Below are 24,229 nucleotides of genomic sequence, written 5' to 3' on the forward strand. Positions count from 1 at the left end.
GACGGTTTCTCAGACTCTCCTTGTTTTTAATGACTTGGGCAGTTTCGAGCAGTCCTAGTCAGGTGTCCTGTAGAATGTTCCTCTAGAATGTCAGTGTGTGTTTTGCCTGATGTTTTCATTGTGGTAAAACTGGGTATATAGACTTTTGGTAGGAAGACACAGAGGTCTTTTCTTGTTTCCTTGCGTGTGAATATTCAACTGTAGAAAAAGAGAACCTTTTCTCCACTGCATTGCCTTTGTACCTTTGTAAAAACTTGGTTGTTCATACATCTGTGCACGTATTTCTAGACTTTGTATTCTGTTCTGTTGATCTATTTGTGAAATATTTGATTACTATAGCTGTGTAATAATCTATAAATGAGGTAGTGTTACCTCTCTAATTTTTTTTTCAAATTGCTTTTGCTATTGGAGGTCTTTTGCATTACCATATGCATTTTAAAATAAGTTCATTAATGTGTGCAAAAATCCTGCTAGGATTTTGATTGGGATTGTATTTTATTTATAGATCAACTGGGGAGAAACAACATCTTAGCAATTTTGAGTTTTCCAATTCATTAACATATCTTTTTATTTAGGTCCGTCATCAGTGCTCTGTAGTTTTCACTGTACGGTCTTTCACATCCTTTGTCAGATATATCCCTAAGTATATCATGTTTTTGATGCTATTTAAGTGGTATTTTTAATCCAATTTTCAAGCGTTCATTGCTAGGATAGTTGACCCCTGAACAATGTGGGAATGAAGGGGACCAACCCGTGTGTAGTAGAAAATCCACATAGAACTTTTGATTCTCCAAAAACTTAACTACTAATAGCCAACGGTTTACACCAATACCATAAACAGTCAATTAACACATATTTTGTATGTTATTAGTATCATATCCTGTATTATGACAATACAGCTAGCTAAAGAAAATGTTATTAAAAAACGTAACATATGAAAAAATGCTCAACATCACTAGTTACCAGAAAAATGAAAATGAAAACTACAATAAGATATCATCTCACACCAGTTAGAATGGCTGTTATTAAAAAGTCAAGAAATAATAGATGCTGGTGAGGCTGCTGAGAAAAGGGAACACTTGTACCCTCTTTGTGGGAATGCAAATTAGTTCATCCCCTGTGGGAAGTAGTTTGGAGATTTTGCAAAGAACTTAAAACAGAACTGTCATTCGACCCAGCAATCCCATTACTAGATATATGTAAAAAAAATCGTTTTACCAAGAAACACATGCACTGGTATGTTCATTGCAGCTCTATTCAGAATAGAAAAGACATGAAATCAACCTAGGTGCCCGTCAACAGTGGCTTAGATGAAGAAAATGTGGAACACATACACCATGGAATATGCAGCCATAAAAAAAGAATGAAATCGTGTCCTTTGTCACAACATGGATGCAGCTGGAGGTCATTATCCTAAGGGAATACATACAGGCACAGAACACCAAATACCATTGTTTTCACTTAGAAATGGGAGCTAAATAGTGGGTACTTTTGGGCATAAAGATGGCAACAATAGACACTATGGACTCCTGAAGGGGAGAGGAAGGGGTGCGAGAGTTGAAAAACTATTGGGTACTATGCTCAGTACTTGGGTGATGGGAGCAATCATGCCCCAAACATCAGCATCACACAATATACTCAGGTAACCTGCACATGTACTCCTGAATCTAAAATAAAAGTTGAGTATGTATAAGTGGAAGTCAGTCATCATAAAGGTCTCCATCCTCGTCGTCTTCCATTGAGTGGGCTGTGGAGGAGGAGGAGTAGATGTTGGTCTTACTGTCTCAGGGTGGCAGAGGCAGAAGAGGTAGAGGAGGTGGAAGTGGAGGCAGGAGAGGCAGGTGCACTTGGTGTAAATTTATGGAAATACATCATAATTACTGTCTGTTTTTTTCTCTTTGATGTATTTAAAAATGCTTTTATACAGTACTAATCCTTCTTCCCCATTTGCTTTAGTTTCAGTGCCCATAAGGGTTCATGTTGTAATTGAAGTCAATAGCAGTCTTAAATAATTGGAAGCATTTCTGTGAGGCTTGTATTGTGTAAGGCCATTTTTTTTTCTGGCACTGCTTCTTCTACATCTTCTTTCTCATCAAGTACTGATTGGAAAGCACTCATCTCTATCAGGTCATCTATTAATTCCCTGAGTGTGGCATCTATTGGCTCTTGAATTTCTCCAAGAGTCATATTTTGAAATACCTTATCCCCCACATTTTGTTGCTGTACCCATAATCCCTTTCATGACTTCCTTGATTGGCTCTGTCATAAATCCTGTGAAGTCATGTGCAACATCTGGTCACAGTTTTCTCCAGAAGAAATGTATTGTTTGGGGCTTGGTGGCTTTCACAGCTCTTTCTATAATAACAGTGGCATCTTCAGTGGTGTAATCCTTCTGGACTTTCATGACATTCTCTATCCAGATTCTCTTCCATAGTATTGACAACCTTTTCCATAGAAAACTGTGTGTAATGAATTCTAAATTTCCTTAAGACACCTGATTGAGAGACTGAATTAGAGATGTTGGGTTTGGAAGCACGTAGACCATTTTGACACCTTCAGCGTTGAACTTGTGGGTTCTGGGTGGCTAGGGAATGGTCCAATATCAAAAGAATTTTAAAAGACAGTCCCTTGCTGGCAATGCATTTTCTGCCTTCAGGGACAAAGCATTGATGGAACCAATCCAGAAAACGCGTTCTTATTGTCGAGTCCTTCTTTTTGTACAACAATAAAACTGTCAGTGAGTGTTGATCTTTTCCTTTCAAGGCTGGAGGTTTGGCAGTTCTACCGATGAGGGCAGTCCTGAGTGTAAACTTGACTGCATTTACACAAAACAGTAGAGTTAGCCTATCCCTTCCTGCCTTGCATTCTGGTGCTTGGTTTTCTTCCTTGCTAATAAATGTCTTTTGTGTCATCTTTTTGTTTGTTTGTTTTTGTTTTATCCAGAATAGGGCACTGTCATCTGTATTAAACCCCTGTTCAGGCAGATATCCTTTCTCCTCAATGCTTTTCTTCATGGCATCTGGGAACTCATCTGCCTCCTTTTGCTTGGCAGAGGCTGGTTCTCCTGTTATCTGGACAATTTTAAAGCCAAACCTCTTTGTAAAACTAGCAAACCATCCTTTGTTGCCATTAAATTTTCCAGTTTTAGATTCTTCACCTCTCTTTTGCTTTAAGTTGTCATAAAATGACTTTAATTTTTCTCAAATCACATTGGCATCTATAAATAAGCCTTTCTTATAGCAATCCTACACCCACATTAAAGTTGCATTTTCAATATGAGACAAAAATGTATTTCACACAAAAATGCAAGGTTTGGCTTCTGCTGGCATGGCTGCAGCAATGTCTTCATGAATCTTTTCTTCTCTTTTCTTTCTTTCTCTCTCTCTCTTTTTTCTTTTTCTCTTTCTTTCTTTTGCAATGGTCCTTATCTATCTTCATTGATTTTGAAATGGCAGGCAATCATAGTGGCAGAGCTCAATCTACGGTACCTATCAAGTAATTCAAGTTTTTTTGGTAATGTCATGATTTTTCTTTGCTTCTTGGGAGTACTTGCAGCATCATTAGTTGCACTTTATAGTCCCATGGTGGTATTCAAGGTTTACAAAATTACACTAAACATGATGAAAAATACAGTAGAACCATGAGAGATCATTTTTTACTCTGACATGCAATTTACTAGAGAGAAGAAACGCGCAGAGAGTATAAACATCATATCACATGCATTTAAGCCACACTTTAGCTCCCTGCAATAGCAACAGGAGGTAGCAACAAAATTATTATAGTAGTGTAGTATGTACTAGAGGAAAGTGACTAAGCAAATGTCTAGTACCAGTTAGGGTGTCCTGGAGGGAGCCATCTTGTGCTTCTACAAGAATTATGCCCTGAGGTTGGCTGTTGAATCCCTCACTAAATGCTCCTCAGTGTGTTGCCTAACACACACTGCTGAGCTCACCCATAAAAATCTGCATGATGGAATTCAGCCCAATGCAATGAGAATTCCCATGGACTTCCTCTGTGCAAGGCAAAGCATGGGTGCTGTGGAAGGAGGATGAAAACAGGTAGAAGATGTAATCTCATCCTCAAGGGGTGCTCAGTAGAATGGAGGAAACAATACATAGATTCCTGAAGATGAGCACCAAAGTGATTGGGGTGGGCCCATAGCAAAGGCCTACAGCTCTGTTCAGAATGCAGAAGCAGAGTGGGCAGAGAGACAGCTCATCAGAGTGCTTGGGCAAGCATAGGGACGGCGACTCACCGCTGCAGACAATGTATCTGAGGAAAGCCATTTAAAATAGGTGACAGTCACATTCCATCAAATTTCTGGAAGGGTCCATGGAGGCAGGGTTGTCAATCTCATTACAGCATTTCAGAGGCCTCAGAAGATTTGGAAATGAAAAAGACAAGCAGCACTTGTGGCTCACCTGCGTCACAATTGTGGCTCCCCTGCGTCTCTGCAATGCGCAAGTGAGCTGTGTATTGCAGAGACACAGGTGAGCCTCAATTTCCTCCCAGTTAGGAGGTCAACGCTAAGACCCTTACTCTCTTTCCATCGAACATGAGATGCCAATTTCTTTCTGGGCAGAGGACAAAATAAAAATTGTCTATAAACTTTGGCCAGGTGTGGTGGCTCACGCCTGTAATCCCAGCATTTTGGGAGGCCGGGGTGGGCAGATTGCCTGAGCTCAGGAGTTAGAGACCAGCCTGGGCAACATGGTGAAACCCCGTCTCCACTAAAATACAAAAAGTTAGCTGGGCGTGGCAGCGTGCGCCTGTAGTCCCAGCTACAGAGGCTGAGGCAGGATAATCGTTTGAACCCAGGAAGTGGAGGTTGCAGTGAGCCTAGATCGCACCACTGCACTCCAGCCTGGATGACAGAGCGAGACTCCATCTCAAAAAAAAAAAAAAAAAAAAAAAAAAAAAAATTGCAAATTTTTCATTGTGACAAATTCCAAAATTATTAGCTTCGTTCAAATTTACTTTGCTTTTTATCTTTCAATGTCGTCAAGGCCAAAAGCATTGCTTAATAATTTTGTTTCTAAACTCATATTGCAGCACAGGGCATGATCTGTCGCCAAGGCAAAGATGATGAGTTACTCTTTTCTTGAAAACATATACGTAGGTATCTCAGCAAAGGCTACTCATGTATTATTATGAGTAAATCATTGGCAGTGAATGTGAATTTTTTTTAAAATGAATGAATGAGTACACACCTTCTTTTGAGGGCAGGTTCTATCTGTACTTCTTCCACCTACTATATTACAGGAGCTTAGAATCCCAGCTGCTGGCTCTGGGCTGAAGTTCTCTGATGGCTCGTGCAGGGTGGACTGGCCTCCTTCCCCTGTATGTGTGTCTACTGCTGACCTGTGGCTTTGCCAAGGCAGGGAAGCTGCTGGTAGTGCCCATGGATGGGAGCCACTGGTTCACCATGCAGTCGGTGGTGGAGAAACTCATCCTCAGGGGGCATGAGGTGGTCGTAGTCATGCCAGAGGTGAGTTGGCAACTGGGAAGATCACTGAATTGCACAGTGAAGACTTACTCAACCTCATACACTCTGGAGGATCAGGACCGGGAGTTCATGGTTTTTGCCAGTGCTCGCTGGACGGCACCACTGCGAAGTGCATTTTCTCTATTAACAAGTTCATCCAATGGTATTTTTGACTTGTTTTTTTCAAATTGAAGGAGTTTGTTTAAGGACAAAAAATTAGTAGAATACTTAAAGGAGCGTTCTTTTGATGCAGTGTTTCTCGATCCTTTTGATGCCTGTGGCTTAATTGTTGCCAAATATTTCTCCCTCCCCTCTGTGGTCTTCGCCAGGGGAATATTTTGCCACTATCTTGAAGAAGGTGCACAGTGCCCTGCTCCTCTTTCCTATGTCCCCAGAATTCTCTTAGGGTTCTCAGACGCCATGACTTTCAAAGAGAGAGTATGGAACCACATCATGCACTTGGAGGAACATTTATTTTGCCCCTATTTTTTCAAAAATGTCTTAGAAATAGCCTCTGAAATTCTCCAAACACCTGTCACGGCATATGATCTCTATAGCCACACATCAATTTGGTTGTTGCGAACTGACTTTGTTTTGGACTACTCCAAACCCGTGATGCCCAATATGATCTTCATTGGTGGTATCAACTGCCATCAGGGAAAGCCAGTGCCTAAGGTAAGTTATCTCCCCTTTAGCACATTAAGAATAATCTGGCTTTGGAAATTAAAAGATTTCTTACAGAATCATAGTTTATCATTTACATTTGTCCCATTTGGAATTTATTTCTGGTTTAAGGAATTCTTTTGTACCAATTCACTTAATTGTTGGGTAGCAAATTGTATAAAGCAGCTCTTGTTGATATGTAAGTGTATACAATTGATATAATTGTAGATCATATCTAGGCTGCAATCTAAATGCTATTTTTGGAAAAATACAAAAAAACCACACTAAGAAATGAAACTTCCCTTTTTTTGCTAATTCTACACTACCCCCAGAGGAAAATATTCTTAGCAGTTTTGTGTGAATTGTTTTCAATTTTTTTGAAATTATACTATGTATATGCATATATTTAGAGTAAATTATCACTTCTATTTTATCAATATAAAATCTACTATCATGCTGGCTATGTTTTTTTATGTTAGATTTTTCTCTTGTCAATAAGTTAAAGATATCTTTACAGGTCAATGCATACAGATTTGACATGTTCTTTTAATAATTGCATGATAGTCTTTACTTTGGATGCAATGTAGTTTTCCAACCAATTAATATTGATAGAGATTTAAGTGTTTTCCACTTTTGGGGTTTATGAGCAATAATAAGAATTCTTGTATACTTTCTTTACATTATATATATTTTCATATTTTTGCTTTTATCTCATTAGGGTATCATCCTATGAGTATGGTTGCTTGGTTTTCATTAAATGAGTGAGATTGTCCTCCTTTTGCTATTACATCTTCCTACTCAAGAATATGAATCCCTCATTATTTATTCGGATTTTGTTTTATCTCCATAAATAAAATTTTGCACTTTATAAAAGTATTTCATCTTTCTTATTAACCTTTATTCCTCTGCATTTCATTATTTTTGAAACCATTATGTGCAAGGCAATTTTCCCATTTCTCTTTTGAATTAACTATGCATAATTAATGTACTGCTTTGAGTTTTACACATTTATCTTGTATGTAGTCATATTACTAAACTCTCGTATTAGTATGTAAGGTGTATTAAGTATGCAGTATCATCTGCAAATTATTCCCTCCACTGGTATTTATACCTCTTATTTTGGCAGAGCATATAGTTCCAAAACATTATTAATATTGTCGGTCTAGCCAGCTTAAATTAGGATTTGGTCACTTGCAATTGAAAAGTCTTGACAAATACAAGAGTAAGATTCTTGGCAAATGCATAGTTGCTAAATCCAGGTGAAACACCCGGTGTCTCATCTAAGTGTATTATTTTGTTAGGGATGGAGTATACATTTTTATCTATTGTTCTGGCTTCTTACAAAGTTCAGTAGACTTTGTAACACAGTCACATTCTCTCTCATATTGGCAGATGTTTGGTGAAAGAGTGACTGTTCAACCAACTCATGGGAAAATGCAACCATGCTCTTTCTAAAAATCAGGGAGACTACAGTTGTAGGCCTTTCAAATGAAACATGACTTTCAGCTCTTGGCAAGACCAGGCGAGGAGATGCAAGTTGTAGGGCGCTAAGAGGATAGACTTGTCAAAGTGTCTCTCCCCCGTTTACCCTCCATCAATTACAGCACCAGCCACCACTCAGGTATTGCCTGCAGCCTCACCCTCTAGCCAAGTATGTGGCCTGCCACTTTCTGAACCCATGCTGAGTTTGTTGTGGCCCAAAGGGTCACCCAAAGGGATTTAGAGATGTAGAAATTGTATATGATTCTATACCACCTATAATGGTATATGATAGAGAGATCTATAAAATATGAAACATTGAACCATATATAGTTTTACTTATTTTGGTTATTTGTATATCTTCAGTGGTGTATAAAATGTATGCATTTATATGCCTTTAAGGAATATACGTATGATAGGATTTATAGATGTGGAAGGTTATGTATTAGTGTATATATTTATAAATATAAAATAAATATAATTATCAAAGAAGAATTCAGATCATAAAGAGTGCCCTTTGGCAAAGAGCCCTGGATATGGCTCAACCACAAAAGTAAATTGTCATAGAAAAATTTATGGACACTGTATAGTGTTCCTTTCTTGTTTCATATGGGCAGGGTATGTCTTGGAAAAGTATACAGTTTTTTGTACCTTGTTAGACAACAGGATTCATAGTCTGCATTTCATCTGTCTGATGAAAAGAAAGCATTGCTTGATGATACAGTGTGTGTGTATGTGGTGTTTGTGCACGTATGTGTCTGTATGTGCAGGTGTGTTTGTGTGCAATGTCTTAAGCTCTACACAGGAGATTTTTTTTCTGAAAGGTTTCCTATAACAAAATCTTATTGAGTCTATCCAGGTGAATTACATCCAGGGATGTAATTAAATACTTTAACAAGGATGGTAGATCATCATTCAGGAGAACATTAAAACGGTTTTGTTTTGTATTTTTAATAGAGACGGGGTTTCACCATGTTGGCCAGGCTGGTCTCTGACTCCTGACCTCAAGTGATCCGCCCACCTCGGCCTTTCAAAGTGTTGAGATTACAGGTGTGAACCACCACACCCGGACTTAAAATGGTTTTAATGAGAAAAAAAGAAAATCACTTCCACTTTTCTTGACTTTTTGGTGAATTACAGCAGAATTGATGGTTGAATCCAGTTATAAAGAATTCGAGCTTAATCTACACCATCTAGGGCCAGTGCAGCTCTGGAGAACTGGGACTGGGATGTGGTTACAGCAAGAAAAGATCTATGCTTTCCCCATTGCTCTCGCATTCTGTTTTTGACCCAAATTCAAATTTACCTGTTACTGGGCAAGCCCAAGGCCTCCCTCCAAGATTATTTATTTCATCTTTTTATTATCAAAGTTTTCAAACATATACCAAGGAGAGGCTATGGCATAATGTGTACCCATATAGCCATTCTTAAGTTAAATAATTTTCAATATCTTGCGGTACTGCTTCGTCTTTCTCCATTTTTTCTTTCATTTTAAAGAAAAATTTTGACTTTTTGTTTTAAAGAAAATCTCGGCATGTTGTCTCATCACGAAATACTTCACTAAATATAAAAAATAAGGAAAATTTGTTTCGTAGACACAATACCTAAGACAATCAATAATTCTTTAATATTATCTCATTTTCAATCCATAATTAAATTTATCCTGATTGTCTCAAAAAAGTCTTTTACATGTAGATCAATGGAATAGAATTTAAAGTCCAGAAATAATCCTGTACATCCTTTGCCTTGATTTTTATCATGGTGCCAAGACTATTGAAATGGCAAAGAATAGTGTCTTCAACAGAGGGTTCTGGGATAACTGCATATCCAAGTCCAAGAGAATGAAGTTGCACCCTTACCTTGTATCATATATAAAAATTAACTTGAAATGGATCAAAGACCTAAATAGAAAATCTAAAACTGTAAAACTCTTAGAAGAAAAAATTAGAAAAATATTTGTGACCTTGGATTTGGAAATGGTTTCTGAGATTTTTTTTCTTGTACCAAAAGTACAAGTAACTAAAACAAGAAAAAGAAGAGATAAATCTGACTTTATCAAAATGTTTTTATACAAAAACTTTTGTATATCAAAGGACACTATCAAGAGAATGAAAAGACAACTCATGTGGGCACCCTTATTGAGGTGTGCAGATAAACACACGCACGCTTGATGTGGAGGCTCTCCCACGAAACATCCTATTTTTTCCTTTCCTATGAAACTTTCTGAACAGGTGAGCCCAGGTGGAGCCTCCACCTGCGTTAGAACCTAACCTTTCTGTGGCTTTCTGAAATCCCTGGTTTCAGAAGTTAGTGTGGATTACTGCTGCTTTCTTTGACTGTCTCTCTCTCTCCTTCAATCTATCTTGATAATGTGATATCAAACAAGATACACTACCTCTTTGGCCCACTCAGGATATTCTGGTGGTGTCCTCTGGCCTGCACCCTCCCACCGGCTATGAAGGTCAACCTCTTGCCTTCCCTAGCCTCACTGGCTTTATTTTATGCAACACTCCAACTCTCCTCTTTCCACCTCCCCTGTTACTTTTCCCTACCTATTTTATTCCTCTTTTCTATCTCCTTCCCCACCTATGTCTTTCCTTTCTGCCACTTTTTCTGCATGATTCCTGCCCCAGAGGGGTCAACAAGAAAGGGCATCCCACTGGCTGACTCATGCAGGGAAGCTGTCAGTAATTAATTAGCAAGGCAGGGAAGTTGTACCCCAAGTCTTGGTTTCAACACTAGAGGACTTTAGGAGGTGGTTCAATGTAGTGTTTGAGCACGCGGACCCTGGAGTCATCCAAGCCTGATTTCATAAGTACTTCAGCTGTGACACTTGCATAAACTTGGGTAAAAACTCAGCATTATCTAGATTAAATATGATAATACATGCAGATGCCTGGCATGTGGCTATGAATCAGCAATACCCGTAATTGGGTGGGTGATATGCATTTTCCAGCACAATTATCTCCAACCTCCACAAGATTAATATCTTAACCATGCATTCAGACTCTCTTCAAAACAACATGGTGAGATATCAATATTGTCTTCTTGATGCAAGTTTCCCTTGAATGATTTAAACTTCAGATGGGTGGACTGTCTCCTTAGGGAGAATTTGCAAATTAAATATAATAAAAGCTAACATATATTGGAGGCTTACCATGTACCAGGTGCTACCCTAAGTATTTACATGGAAGCTGGCATTATTGGCAGACCTATTTTTCAGATGATGAAACTGAGGCACAGAGGGGTTGAGTAGTGACTTGCCCAAGGTTATGCCTCAAGTAAGTGGGGGAGCCAGAATTCAAGCCCATACATTCTTTGTAAAAAAAAAAAAAAAAAGGAAAGAAAAAAAGGCTGAGTGTGGTGGCTCATACATGTAATCACAGCACTTTAGGAGGCCAAGGCAGGAAGATCACTTAAGCCCAGGAGTTTGAGATCAGCCTGGACAACATAGGGAGACACTGTCTCTACAAAAAATGTTTTAAAAATTAGCTGGGCATGGTGGCACATGCCTGTGGTCCCAGCTACTCAGGAGGCTGAGGTGGGAGGATCTCCTGTAAACCCAGGAGGTTAAGGCTGCAGTAAGCCATGACTATTCCACTCCACTCCAGCCTGGGTGATAGACTAAGACCTTGTCTCAAAATAAATAAATCAATAAATACATAAATAAATAAAATTTAAAAATTGATATGTAATTCATGTATCGTAAAATTCAGTGGTTTTCTGTGTGCTCCCAGATACAATCAACCATCACCAATATCTAATTCCAGATCATTTTCCTCACTCCAGAAAGAAACCCCATGCCCACTGGCAGTCACTCCTTATTTCTCCCCCTTCTTCTACCCCTCAGCACTAATTTACTTTCTGTCTGTATGGATTTGCCTATTCTGGGCATTTCATGGAAATGGAAGCCTTTATGACCGGCTTCTTTCACTTAGTTTTGTGGCTTATCCATGTTGTAGCATGAATCAGTATTTCATTCCTTTACATGGCTGAATATTCCACTGTATGGATTTACCGCATTTTTTTTTATCCATTCATCAGTTGGTGGACATTTGGGTTGTTTCCCATTTTCAGCCATGAAAAATAATGTTGTTGTGAACATTTGTATATGATAAACCCTGATGTTCTAATTTTCGAGCCCATGTGCCTAACCTCTATACCTGACTGCCTCCCTGTGTTGACAGGAAACTTCTTGGGAAATGTCCTATCTCCATCCTTCTGGAAATGTCACATGGAGTGAAATGCGCCTAGAGTGGGTTTGACTTATGTCACATGGTCTCTAATCCCTCAGCAACCATGAGTTTGTCTTGTTTTTGTTGGTGTTACAGAATAACATGCAGCTGGCTCTTTTTTAAAAAATTTAATATTAAATGTCCTTCATTGAACAAATATCTGTTGAGAGTCTTTGAGTGACTGGGATATGGCCATAATCAAATGAACATGGCTTTGCCATTCTAATGGAGAGGAAGGCATTGATTAGCTACAAACTGTGAAACATACTTTGAAAGAAAAGGATGCAAAGAGAGCTGCTCATAGGGGGCCTTGCAGGATGAGGAGTGGCAATCTTGGGAGAAGTTGGGAGGATGGTGTGCCAAGCAGGGAAGATGGCAGGTGCAGCATGAAGCCAAATGTTTGGAATCACAGCATGTTCTTTCCCTTCATCCCTGTGTCCCAGGGTCTCTTTACTTCATAAACATGGGCGAGTGGAAATCCTACTTTATGTCTCTTCTGTATAATCCCTTTGTCATGGCTTAACTTAGTGGCCTGTGCCCCCCCTCTCCGCTGCTCCTGGAACCACAAGGTCCCCCACATTGTTACAAGCCCCTGAAGGAAGTTATAAACACCTTATCTTCTACTAGGACAGGTGCCCCTGGAACTGTCTGGCTGGGCAAGCCATACTTACCTGCACTTCCCTATTCCATCTGTGAGTGATTCAGACTTGACTATTGTTATCACACTAAACTAAACTGGGGTTCACTCACCCACCACAGTAAGACCAAACATCCACACTGAGATTTGCAATGGGAGAAAGGAAGGCATTTATGTGCAGGGCACAAAGCAAGGAGTGTTAGGAGGCTTATACTTGAGACCCAATCTCTCTAATGGCTTGCAAGTAAAGGTTTTTAAGGGCAAGGATACATTTTAGGAAAACAGAAGTTACAAGAAGAAATCACAAATCAATACACAGAGGCTACACATTGGTTTGGTCATGAGAAGTGAGGGCTTGCAGGTCATAGGTGAATTCAGAGATTTTCTGATTTGCAATTAGCTAAGGAAGAGAAGCTTGGTTTAAAATTCGGGGTTAGCAGAAAAGAATGTTTGCTCTTGCTCATGAGTGTGACTTCCTCCAAGAACAAAGAATGGCTGTCAGAGTTCAGTCCTTATTTCCCCTTATCTGAGGTCTGCCTGCCAAAGAATCCATTTGGTGGGAGTCCAGGTTTCTGAAAAACAACTCAGGGACATATGTTAAGATGTGATCTGTAGTTTCTATAGGAAACCAAACATCTCTGGACTCTAACTTTCTTGGCTATTGTTTTAGGCTACTGTTACCTTCTTGCTTATCAAGTGCCTTATTTATTTCTCAGGGCCAGCTAGGTGCCTGGAATTTCCTTCAAAAGAACCCAAGATTTTCCTTTATTTCCATGCTTGGAGGAACCCACAGGCCCCTAAAAGGGATTCTCACTTCATCTCACCATTTTGGACCTTCCTCAAGATCTGGGCCCAGAGCATTCTGACTTTTGCAGCCCCACCTCACAGCCTATCAAATAGATTAAATTGCTCCTGCATCTCATGTCACATATGTCTTTGTAACTTGGTGAGCTAATCTGTAGTGGATTCATTGACATGTAGTTATGTTTTTATAGCCATTTCATAAAATATTCATAAATTCAATGTTTGCCATTTTAGTATTCTAGATTCAGCAAATTTCTTTTTTTAAGTCTCAAACATTTTGCAGGTCCTTTGAAATCTTGCAGGTGGGTGCCGGCTCCATTACTTATGGGTGGTAGGTCATAGAAGGGTCTGAAAGAGTGAGCACCTTAGAAGCAAACCTCTCCATAGGGTCCACGTTTCCAGACCTTCCTATTCCCAACATGAAATTACCTTCATGCACATCTTTGGGTCTCTCCTCTATTCAAAATGCCAGCTATCCTCCATTTACTTTTTGGGAAATCTGCTCTTGCCAACAGAGATTTGTTTTATCTTAGGATCTACTTCTTTCACCCCACTGGAATATGTCCCAAGCCTGAGTCATTCAGCCTGCAGCAATCCCTGAGAGAGAAAAAAAATATCGGCCTTTGTGTGGACACTCAGGTGATATCTGAGGACACCTGGACTCCCACAGCACCAACCAGGGCAGGCCTGGGTCTCCAGCGGAGCTACTCTTTAGGGATCGTCATTATGACGAACAGACATGCCAGATTCCTCTGGCTAGTGTCCAGTGCAGACACACACACACACACACACCATTCTTAGTACAGTCAAAGCTCACAGGAGAAAGAAAAATGTTTTCTAATACCTTCTTAATTTGCAAGAAGGTGTTAGGAATTCAAGGGATGGTATGCATAGTGATGTTAGTTTTATTTCTTCAGCTCCTTCCTCCAACTCATGTTCTGTAGGGACTTCTGGGCCTAAGAGCAGGACCCACATATGAGCAACAGGATTTTCAGAGCAAGGCTGTGGTTGGAAGGGCTCAGACCAACATCCACAGCAGAGTGGAGGTCTAGTATAAAGAATGTGAAGTTTATAGCATCTCTTGATCCCGCTATTCCTACATGCTTGCTTAAGCCATTCTTCCTCTAGATGAACTGTTCTTTGGAGGAAACCTGCCTAATGTCTGCCTGCTCAAGAAGGTGAACCTGAGCTCTGTTCCCTTTGCAACCTTCCTGGAGTCTTATTGCTATCTAGATGAACTCAAAGCAAGATGCTGCCACCCCCATGACTTTGATCATTGTAAGCTGGCAATCCTCTTGGGAGGCTGCTCCCAGCTTGGACTGAGCTGAGTCTTTGCATGCCTTGAACAATGAATTTGCATCCTGGTTATGTTCCCCATGGGGGCCAGCCCTGTCCTTGGAGTGGCCCCTCTAATCATGTTGCTCAGGCTTCTTCTCCCTTCCTGGGCCCCAGAACACCTCCAGTGCCAAACTTGCGGGTGAGAACAGGAACTCGCGTGCCAGCCAGGTGTGCGTGACTAGCTCTGGGCAAGTCTGTTCTAGTAATTCAAGGTACCACCTCTCACTGGGACAGCCTAGTTTCTACACAGGTCTTGCTCTGGGACCGCCCTCAGCAGTGTGATTAGCAGGCACAGCCAGTGTGACCCTGCCTTTCTGGGCCTCAGTTGAGAAACCTGAAGCTCAGGAGAGGAGTCACTCCCCTGGCAGATGGGTGGCTGGGCCAGAAGCAGATACCAGGCTTTCTGACTCCTGCTCTAGGATTCTCACCACGTACTGGCTAGACTTATACTTCTCAAATCTTAATTTCCTAAAGGCAAGTAACAGTTTGAATGTTGTTATATTGTGATGTATAATAAGAAATATATGTTTGTCTTTGTTTCCTGGCCAGAGCTCCTGAAACCATAAGTGGTGGGAGCGATAAACGTGAACAAAGAATCTTTTGTTATTCAGAACAGATCCCTTTTGATCACACCTAAGTTTACGTAAAGGAGGTATAAAGTCTCTAAGGATGAGGGCTAGTTGCCAGGGAACAAAACCCTTGCAATTAGAGGGAAGAAAGGAGAGAGAGATTGAAGATTGATTTAATCACCAATGGGCAACAAGCTAATCAATCATGCCTACTATGTATGGAAGCCTACATAAAAACTCAGAAGGGCAGGGTTCAGAGAGCTTTCAGGTTGCTGAAGGTGTGGAGGGTGGGGCACCCAGAGATGGCAGATGGGGCTCCGTGGCCCTACCCCCATATCTTGTTCTTTGTACTTTTTCCTCTGGCTATTCATCCATATTGTTTGCAATATCCTTTGTAATAAACCAAACCTAGTAAATAAACTGTTTTCTTCAGTTCTATGAACCATTCTAGCAAATGATTGACTCCAAGAAGGAGGGTGTGTGAACCTCTGTTTTTTGCCAAGTCAGACAGAAGTTGTGGGTAACCTGGGGACCTACTACTTGCAATTGGTGTCTGAAGTGAGGGCAGTCTTGTAGGACTGAGCCCTTAACCTGTGGGGTCTGTGCTAACTCAGAATTCAATTCAGAATGGAATTGAATTGTAGGATACCCAGCTGGTGTTAGAGAATAGGTCCGTGTGCAAGAAAAATTCCCACACATCATGGACATAACAGACAACGTCAATGATGAGGAATCCAGCAAGTTCGGGATAGAGAATTGGCAGGGGGTCCTCAGGGGTCTCTCCAAGTCATCTTCAAAGTGTTACTATAACTTTTCAGAGAGGGAGAAGCAGACTTGTGGAGCTGAAGAGAAACACCCAGAAGCTCAGGTGAAAGCTGACACGGCCATAGTTGGCTCATATTAACTGTGTGATTAAAATGGTTAAATATTAATTTGGGTTCTTACATATTAAAGGGCAAAATTCAGAGCAAGGGAGAGGTAGACAGGACCTGTGAAAAGCAGTGGTTAGTTTAGGGAAAATAGCTAGGAGCCCTGTGATTTGGAGAGTGAAAACTTTTTATTACTGTTGTTACTTTAACTCTTTCCAGGATGGCCTGCCTCCTTCGCGCATTTCAGAGAATTTCTGCAGGGGTTTTCTTCTTAGCACTTTGGGGCATGGTTGTAGGTGACAAGCTGCTGGTGGTCCCTCAGGACGGAAGCCACTGGCTTAGTATGAAGGATATAGTTGAGGTTCTCAGTGACCGGGGTCATGAGATTGTAGTGGTGGTGCCTGAAGTTAATTTGCTTTTGAAAGAATCCAAATACTACACAAGAAAAATCTATCCAGTGCCGTATGACCAAGAAGAGCTGAAGAACCGTTACCAATCGTTTGGAAACAATCACTTTGCTGAGCGATCATTCCTGACTGCTCCTCAGACAGAGTACAGGAATAACATGATCGTTATTGGCCTGTACTTCATCAACTGCCAGAGCCTCCTGCAGGACAGGGACACCCTGAACTTCTTTAAGGAGAGCAAGTTTGATGCTCTTTTCACAGACCCAGCCTTACCCTGTGGGGTGATCCTGGCTGAGTATTTGGGCCTACCATCCGTGTACCTCTTCAGGGGTTTTCCGTGTTCCCTGGAGCATACATTCAGCAGAAGCCCAGACCCTGTGTCCTACATTCCCAGGTGCTACACAAAGTTTTCAGACCACATGACTTTTTCCCAACGAGTGGCCAACTTCCTTGTTAATTTGTTGGAGCCCTATCTATTTTATTGTCTGTTTTCAAAGTATGAAGAACTCGCATCAGCTGTCCTCAAGAGAGATGTGGATATAATCACCTTATATCAGAAGGTCTCTATTTGGCTGTTAAGATATGACTTTGTACTTGAATATCCTAGGCCGGTCATGCCCAACATGGTCTTCATTGGAGGTATCAACTGTAAGAAGAGGAAAGACTTGTCTGAGGTTGGTGGGTTTATTTCTTTTGGACTGCCTTGTTTCTTCCAGGCTCTGTCCTCCCTCACTCATTTGGCTCCTTGAGCCGACTGTCCCTTGGAGGATTTCCTGGAGAAACGGTGGGGGGAAAGTGATACCTGGCTCGGAGCAGCGGGAACACATAGGAGACCTGAGGCTGAAGTGATACAGAGGCATTCGGATGAAGACAGGGCTCATGCTTGGCAAGAGTAGGATATTTGCTTAGTTGGATAATCTGGGACAGTCACATACTCATTGAATGAGCCTTAGAAATGTCCCAGTTCAAACAGAGGTGAAGGCTTGACTAAGGGAACAGGTCCAGGTTAAAATCCATTTTCCCAACTCTGTCCCATGCTTCGTCTCTGGACCTTGAGCCAGGGACCAGCAAACTACAGCCTGTGAGCCCAATCTGCCCAAAGGCCTGTTTTTTGTTTTTTTTTTTCCCCTTTTATGTTGAGACCTGTTTTTATATGGCCCAGAGCTAAGAATGGTTTCTGTAGTTTTAAAACAATTTAACAATGAAGAATACGTGCCACAGAAGTATTTGGTCTGCAAAGCCTACACATTTACTGACTGGCCTTTTCAGCAAAAGGGGTATGGCCTCTGACCTAAGACAAGTGTTTACAGATGCCCTCCTGACATATAGGAAAAGGGCCCAGAGTTACTTTGGAAAATAAAAATCCGTGAGTTTTCAATTTCAATTTAAATATTTACAACTTTGAAGGGCTTCAGGCAACTCCCTCTATCTTTTATGCCTCAATTTTCTTTTCCAGTTCCTTTTTTATCAGAGAGAAAGCCTCAAACAGGTCCCAAAGACCCTTACCTCTCTTCTTTACACCTGCTGATTTCTCTGTTAACAATCTGAACAGTTGGCAGTAGCCACTGTGAAAAGGCAAGGGTGAGGGGGTGGGGATAACTGAACTGGTTCCAGGGAGTCTGGGGCATGAAATAAAAACTTAGAATGTCAGGATTCTTTTAATTGGGACATAATATAGTTGTACACATTTGGGGGGTTCATGTGATATTTTGATACATGTATACAATGTGCGATGATCAAATCAGGGTAATTGAGATATCCATCACCTTGAACATTTATTCCTTCCTTATGTTGGGAACATTCCCATTCTTCATTTCTAGCTATTTTGAACTGCAGAATACATTCTTGTTAACCATAGTCACCCTACTGTGCTATAGCACTTTGGACTTACTCATTCTATCTAATGGTATTTTTGTGCCCATTAACCAACCCTTTTCTTTTCTTTTCTTTTCTTTTTTTTGAGACAGAGTCTCACTCTGTCATCAGGCTGGAGTGCAGTGGTGCGATCTCAGCCCACTGCAACCTCCACCTCCTGGGTTCAAGCGATTCTCCTGCCTCAGCCTCCTGAGTAGCTGGGACTATAGGCATGTGCCACCATTCCCAGCTAATTTTTGTATTTTTAGTAGAGGTGGGGTTTCACCACGTTGGCCAGGATGGTCTCGATCTCTTGACCTTGTGATCCGCCCACCCCAGCCCCCCAAAGTGCTGGGATTACAGGCGTGAGCTACCGCGCCCGGCCTTCTTCTTCTTTTTTTTTGATCAACATGCTTTATTGGCCCTTTAGATGTTTTTCTCTTTTCTATCAAAGTTTTTGGGGTATTACAAATTTTATTTCTTTTTTCTTTTTCTTTTTAAAATTTTAACCAACCATTTTCACCCCTCCTTCCCTACTTACCCTTTCCACCTTCTGGTAATTACCAATGAACTCTCTACCTCCATGAGATCCACTTTTTTAGCTCCACATATAAATGAGAACATGTGGTATTTGTCTTTCTGTGCCTAGATTATTTCACTTAACATAATGACTTCCAGTTACATTTATGTTGCTGCACATGACAGGTCTTCATCCTTTTTTATGGCTGAATAATTTTCCATTCTGTATATGTACTATCTGTGAGTGGAAAACAAAACCAACAAAAAACTCCAAGGGTTTTTCCTGTTTTCTCACTCAACAACAAACAACGCAGAAAACTTCAGTGAACAAATGTGTGGGGTTTTTTTTCTCCACACACCAAGCAAGCAGGCAATTCTGCCAGATACCAGCTGGGTGTCCTCTAATTCAGTTCTGAAGATGTCCACCTGAAGATAGCATCAGGTCCCACAGACATGGGGCTCAGTCCCTAATTTACATATGAAGAATGTAAATTCTTCACTATGAAGAACAGTATGGAGAGTCTTCAGAACAAAACAAAACAAAAAGAACTAGAACTGCCCCAATATATCCCATTGCTGGGTATATATCCAAAAGAAAAAAAAATATATTGAAGAGCTATCTGCACTCCCATGTTTATTATAGCACTATTCACAATAGCCAAAATATGGAATCAACCTAAGCACACATCAATGAATGAATGGATAAAGAAAACGTAGGACTGTAATATCGTGAAATATATATTTGGTCTTCATCCTCATTTCCTTATACAGATCTTTCACTTCTTTCGTTAAATTTATTCCTAGGTATTATACATTCTTTGTAGCTTTTGTAAATGGGGTTGATTTCCTTTTCAGTTTTTTCTCTGTTGGCATTTATAAATGCTACTGATTTTTGTAAGTTGATCTTGTATACTGCAACTTTACCGAATTTGCTTGTCAGTTCTAACAGCTTTTGGGTGGAATGTTTAAATTTTTCTGAATATATTATGTCATCTGAGAACAAGAATAATTTGACTTCTTCCTTTCCAACTTGGATGCCCTTTCTTTCTTTCTCTTGCTTAATTGCTTTGGATAGGACTTCCAGTACTATGAAGAATAACAGTGCTGACAGTCAGCATCTTTGTCTTATTCCAGATTTTAGAGGAACGGTTTTCAGTTTTACCCTTTTCAGTATGATGTTAGCTGTGGATTTATCGTATGTGGATTTATCATATATGGATTTTATTGTTTTGAGATATGTTCCTTCTGTAGCCAGTTTATTGAGAGTGTGTATCATAAAGGGACTTTGAATTTTGTTGAATGTTTTTTCAGCATCTACAACATATGAGTTCTGTCCTAAATTCTGTCAATGTATTCATATCAATATATCAATAAATGCATCAGGATTAATTATCTTTTTAACATATTATTGGATTTGGTTTGCTGGTGTTTCGTTGAAATTTTTGCATCTATGTTCGTCAGAGATATGGGCCCGCAGTTTTCTTTTTTTTGTTGTGTCCTTGTCCGGTTTTGGTATCAGGGTAACACTGGTCTCATAGGATGAGTTTAGAAGTATTCTCTCCTCTTCATTTTCCTGTAATAGTTTGAGTGGAATTGGTATTAATTCTTTTAAAAATGGTTGGTAGAATTCAGCAGTGAATCCATCTGGTCCTGGGCTTTTCTTTGATGAGAGACTTTTTACTACTGCTTCAATCTTGTTACTTATATTGGTTTGTTGAGGTTTTCTATTTCTTCTTCGTTCAATCTTGGTAGATTGTTTGTGTTTGGAAATGTATCCATTTCCTCTAGGTTTTCTAATTTGTTGGCATATAGTAGTTCACAACAATCGCTAATGATCCTTTGTATTTCTGTGGGGTCAGTTGCTGTGTTTCCTTTTTCATTTCTGATTTTATCTGAGTGTTTTCTCTTTTTCTTAGTCTAGCTCAAGGTTTGCCAATTTTGTTTATCTTTTTTTTTTAAAACAACTTTTTGTTTCATTGGTCTTTGCATTGTTTATTTAGCCTCAATTTAATTTATTTTTTCCCTGATCTTTATTATTTCTTTCCTTCTACAAAGTTTGAGTTTGGTTTACTTTTGCTTTTTTAGTAGAATGAGGTGCATTCTTAGGTTGTTTATTCGAGATCTTTCTGCTTTTTGGATGTAGGCATTTATTGTTAAAAACTTCTGTCTTAGTTCTGGTTTTGCTATAGCCCATAGATTTTGATACATTGTGTTTCCATTTTCATTTGTTTCAAGTAATTGTTAAATTTTCTTTTTAATTTCAAGAAAATCTAATTAAGAAGTTAGTAAGCAAAAGTTATGCATTTATTTAATAATTTCATACTATTGATTGAATCATATCTATTTATTCCTTCTCCTGGAAGTCTAGGGTATTGGAAAAAAGTAATTTATTCTTATTACAAAGAAATATTTGGCGTAAGAAGGAAAAAATATCATTTCTGCACGTTGGTACCAATTATCTTATTTTTTCAGAAAGTTGTACTCAGTTATATTGAGAAACTGGGCTATAATGAATGTACTTTTTGAGCCCTGTGACCCTGTATCTGGTGCTTGACCTTGTTTGTGTCTCAACTGTATCCTGTGTCTCAAATGTCATCCTAGAGAACATTCTGTATTATGGTATGTAATTATCAACATGCACTTTTAATTATTAGGAATTAAATTAAAGTGATCAAAATAGAATTTCTTTTGTCCAATAATGAAACCATTTCAACACTATGAAAAAAATGTGTCTTTGGACAGATGGAAATGTCTGGAACCAGATAGAGGTGTCAGTTGCAAAACATGAATGTGCTAAATGCCATGAAATTGTTCACTTCAGCGTGGTGAATTTTATGTGACTTCATCGCAATAAATTATTTAAGAAAAGAAGATATATCACAGATCATAGAAAATGAAGCCCTGATTTATAGCTTAAAAATGCAGTCCTCATTAGGCAAATCACATAATCGGCAATACATAAAGTAAACAGAACACGAGTGGCCAACAAAACTTTAAGAACATGTTTAATTTCAGAAATAATCCAAGAAATTCAGATTAATAAACAGTGGAATTCAATTTTGCCTATCAGGTTAGTAAGCATGCTTTATAGGTAACTATTGGCCCAACTATAAAACAAATACATTTCTCAAAAAAATGTGCAAAGCCTTTTGAAAACCATAGCTTGGTGACCATTTTTTACGTAATGCTATGATTCACAAAGAAAGAGTGTCCTTTCTCATGGTAACCTCTGGGCTCCCAGCCTCGCCTTGTGGAAGAGTAAGGCAGGATCACTTCCCTCTTATTCCCATGTTGGTGTGACTTTGCGACTTTGACCAAAGCCTTACCTGCCTCCTCTGCCCAAGGAGGGACGTGGCCATCTCAGAGGGCTGCTTGGTTTCTGTCCAAGCTGGCCCTTGGAGAAGCCCTTTGGCCACCCAGGTGGTGATTCCTGCTGTAAGAACATCAGAGGCTGAGCCACCAGGCAGTCCCAGATGTCCTGAAACAACTTATCCCAGCCCTGCCCAGGGCCTTCCCTCTAACCCTGTGCACCTCATCACCTGCCCCAAAACAATTCTACTTATGTCAGATTCTCATGGGTGCCTTGCAACCTTTCTGTCTGTCTCTCTGATCCTCACTTCTTCCCCAGAATCTCATGCTGTTGCATGAAAAAAAAAAAAAAGAACTTTTGTTTTTAGGCCCCTTTCCTCTTCCTATAGGGGCTTGAATCCAGGCCAGATGCTGGGACACTCTTATGCTGTCCTTTTTGCTATTTTGTTGAGTTTCATCCACCCTAGGGCTAACCTCTTTTCTTATTGGTAAGGCTAGGTTTCAAATATCTCAATTTTAGAAGAGAATTTAGCTTTGCATTTCATTATTAGAAGGGTCATTGGAGTGTTTTTCTTAGAACAAAGGAGGTCAGAAGTAAATCCTAGTCTCTTTTACTTGTAATACAAAGAACTGTTCAAGCCTTCCGAAGGACAGGGCCATTCACATCATAGAGCCAGGTCATGGCCAGAGCTCTGGCTCTAGGACATCCTCTCTTCCCAGCCTGGTCTATAGAAAGGAATAGAATGCAAGCTCAGGCCTAGAGCCTAGCTAGGCCTGAATACAGGCTGAAACTTTCTCGCTGAGAGGTGATAAAAACAATGAATGTGGTTTTCTTGCAGTATTTTTTACGGAGCGTTTTCCCAGAAAACTAGACCCCAGTTCCTCAGGACTAGTTCTGTTCCCAAGTTTCCTCCTCTCATGTTCTGGAGGCATCTAAATAGTCGTTCTCAAATAGAACTAATTTTTCCCCAGGACAGATATGTCTGAAGACATTTTTGGTGTTTCAATTGGAGAGGCGAAATAGTCAGTAGGATGTACGTAGAGGCCAAGGATGCTGTTGAAAGTTGTACAGTGTGTGAAAAATACCCGTCCCCCAACTCCCAACAAAGAATTACTCTGGCTCAAAATGTCACGAGTGCTGAAATTGAGAAACTCTGATCTAAATCAATTCCAAGTGAATCCAGTGGTGTCTACCCAGCAAGGCCCCCAGCCTGGAGGTGTGGAGGGCAGCAAGGATCCTGTGCCCACCCTCTGAGCTGTCTGTCTCCCTATAGGGGTCTTTACAAGGAATGCTCATTCAGGCTGAAATCTCAGCCTTTGTTGGCTGAGCTGTGGGTTCATTCTAGGCAACTCAGTAGAACAAAAGCCCCAAAATGCCAAGTCATTCTTAATAGGCACTTTTTAAAATACGTGACTTAGGCCAATGTCTACAATGCCTTTAAAATTCTGCCTCTCTTTCAAAACCTTGTGCTTATCTTTATGGCTGATTATCTGGGGCATTTCCAGGCATGTGGAACATTTCGGCAGCAGTGTTTCTGTTAATAGATAATTATCTAAAGAGTAGCTGAATGCTAGAATGATTCGGCTAAAAAAAGCGTTCAACATGAGTACATAAAAGCCTAGAAACTTGACTGTTTAGTAATTTAGATAACTCTAGGAGAATGAGAATAAGGGGTTATAAAAATATAACTTTATTATGATGCAATTCACATACATACAATTCACTCTTTTTTTGGGGGGGGGGGGGGTTCCAGTAAGATTTAATGACTTTAAGTGTTTACATATTTCTACTTTTCAGCACAAATTCGTGATAATATATAAACTATACTTTGAAAGTTTTTTTCTTTTTTTTTAAATTTTATTATTATTATACTTTAAGTTTTAGGGTACATGTGCACAACGTGCAGGTTTGTTACATATGTATACATGTGCCATGTTGGTGTGCTGCACCCATTAACTCGTCATTTAGCATTAGGTATATCTCGTAATGCTATCCCTCCCCCCTGCCCCCACCCCACAACAGTCCCCGGTGTGTGATGTTCCTCTTCCTGTGTCCATGTG

General features: G+C 40.0%; 1 protein-coding gene across 2 annotated transcripts in view; it reads left to right on the forward strand.

Annotated features, from left to right (window-relative positions):
• UGT1A6 (UDP glucuronosyltransferase family 1 member A6) overlaps positions 1-24,229 on the forward strand; it is a 99,744-nt gene that overhangs the window by 4,780 nt on the left and 70,735 nt on the right. Inside the window, exon 1 of one of the 2 annotated variants that reach the window (XM_004033389.5) lies at positions 16,185-17,160. The exons of the other annotated variant lie outside the window; for it this stretch is intronic. Coding sequence (XP_004033437.2) covers positions 16,300-17,160 — 861 coding nt within the window. The 5' untranslated portion in view covers positions 16,185-16,299. Of the gene's footprint in view, positions 1-16,184; positions 17,161-24,229 lie in introns of those variants that run through there. 2 annotated transcript variants of the gene reach the window in all.

The sequence above is a fragment of the Gorilla gorilla genome, chromosome 11 (assembly GCF_029281585.2).
Source record: "Gorilla gorilla gorilla isolate KB3781 chromosome 11, NHGRI_mGorGor1-v2.1_pri, whole genome shotgun sequence".
Lineage (NCBI taxonomy): Eukaryota > Metazoa > Chordata > Mammalia > Primates > Hominidae > Gorilla > Gorilla gorilla.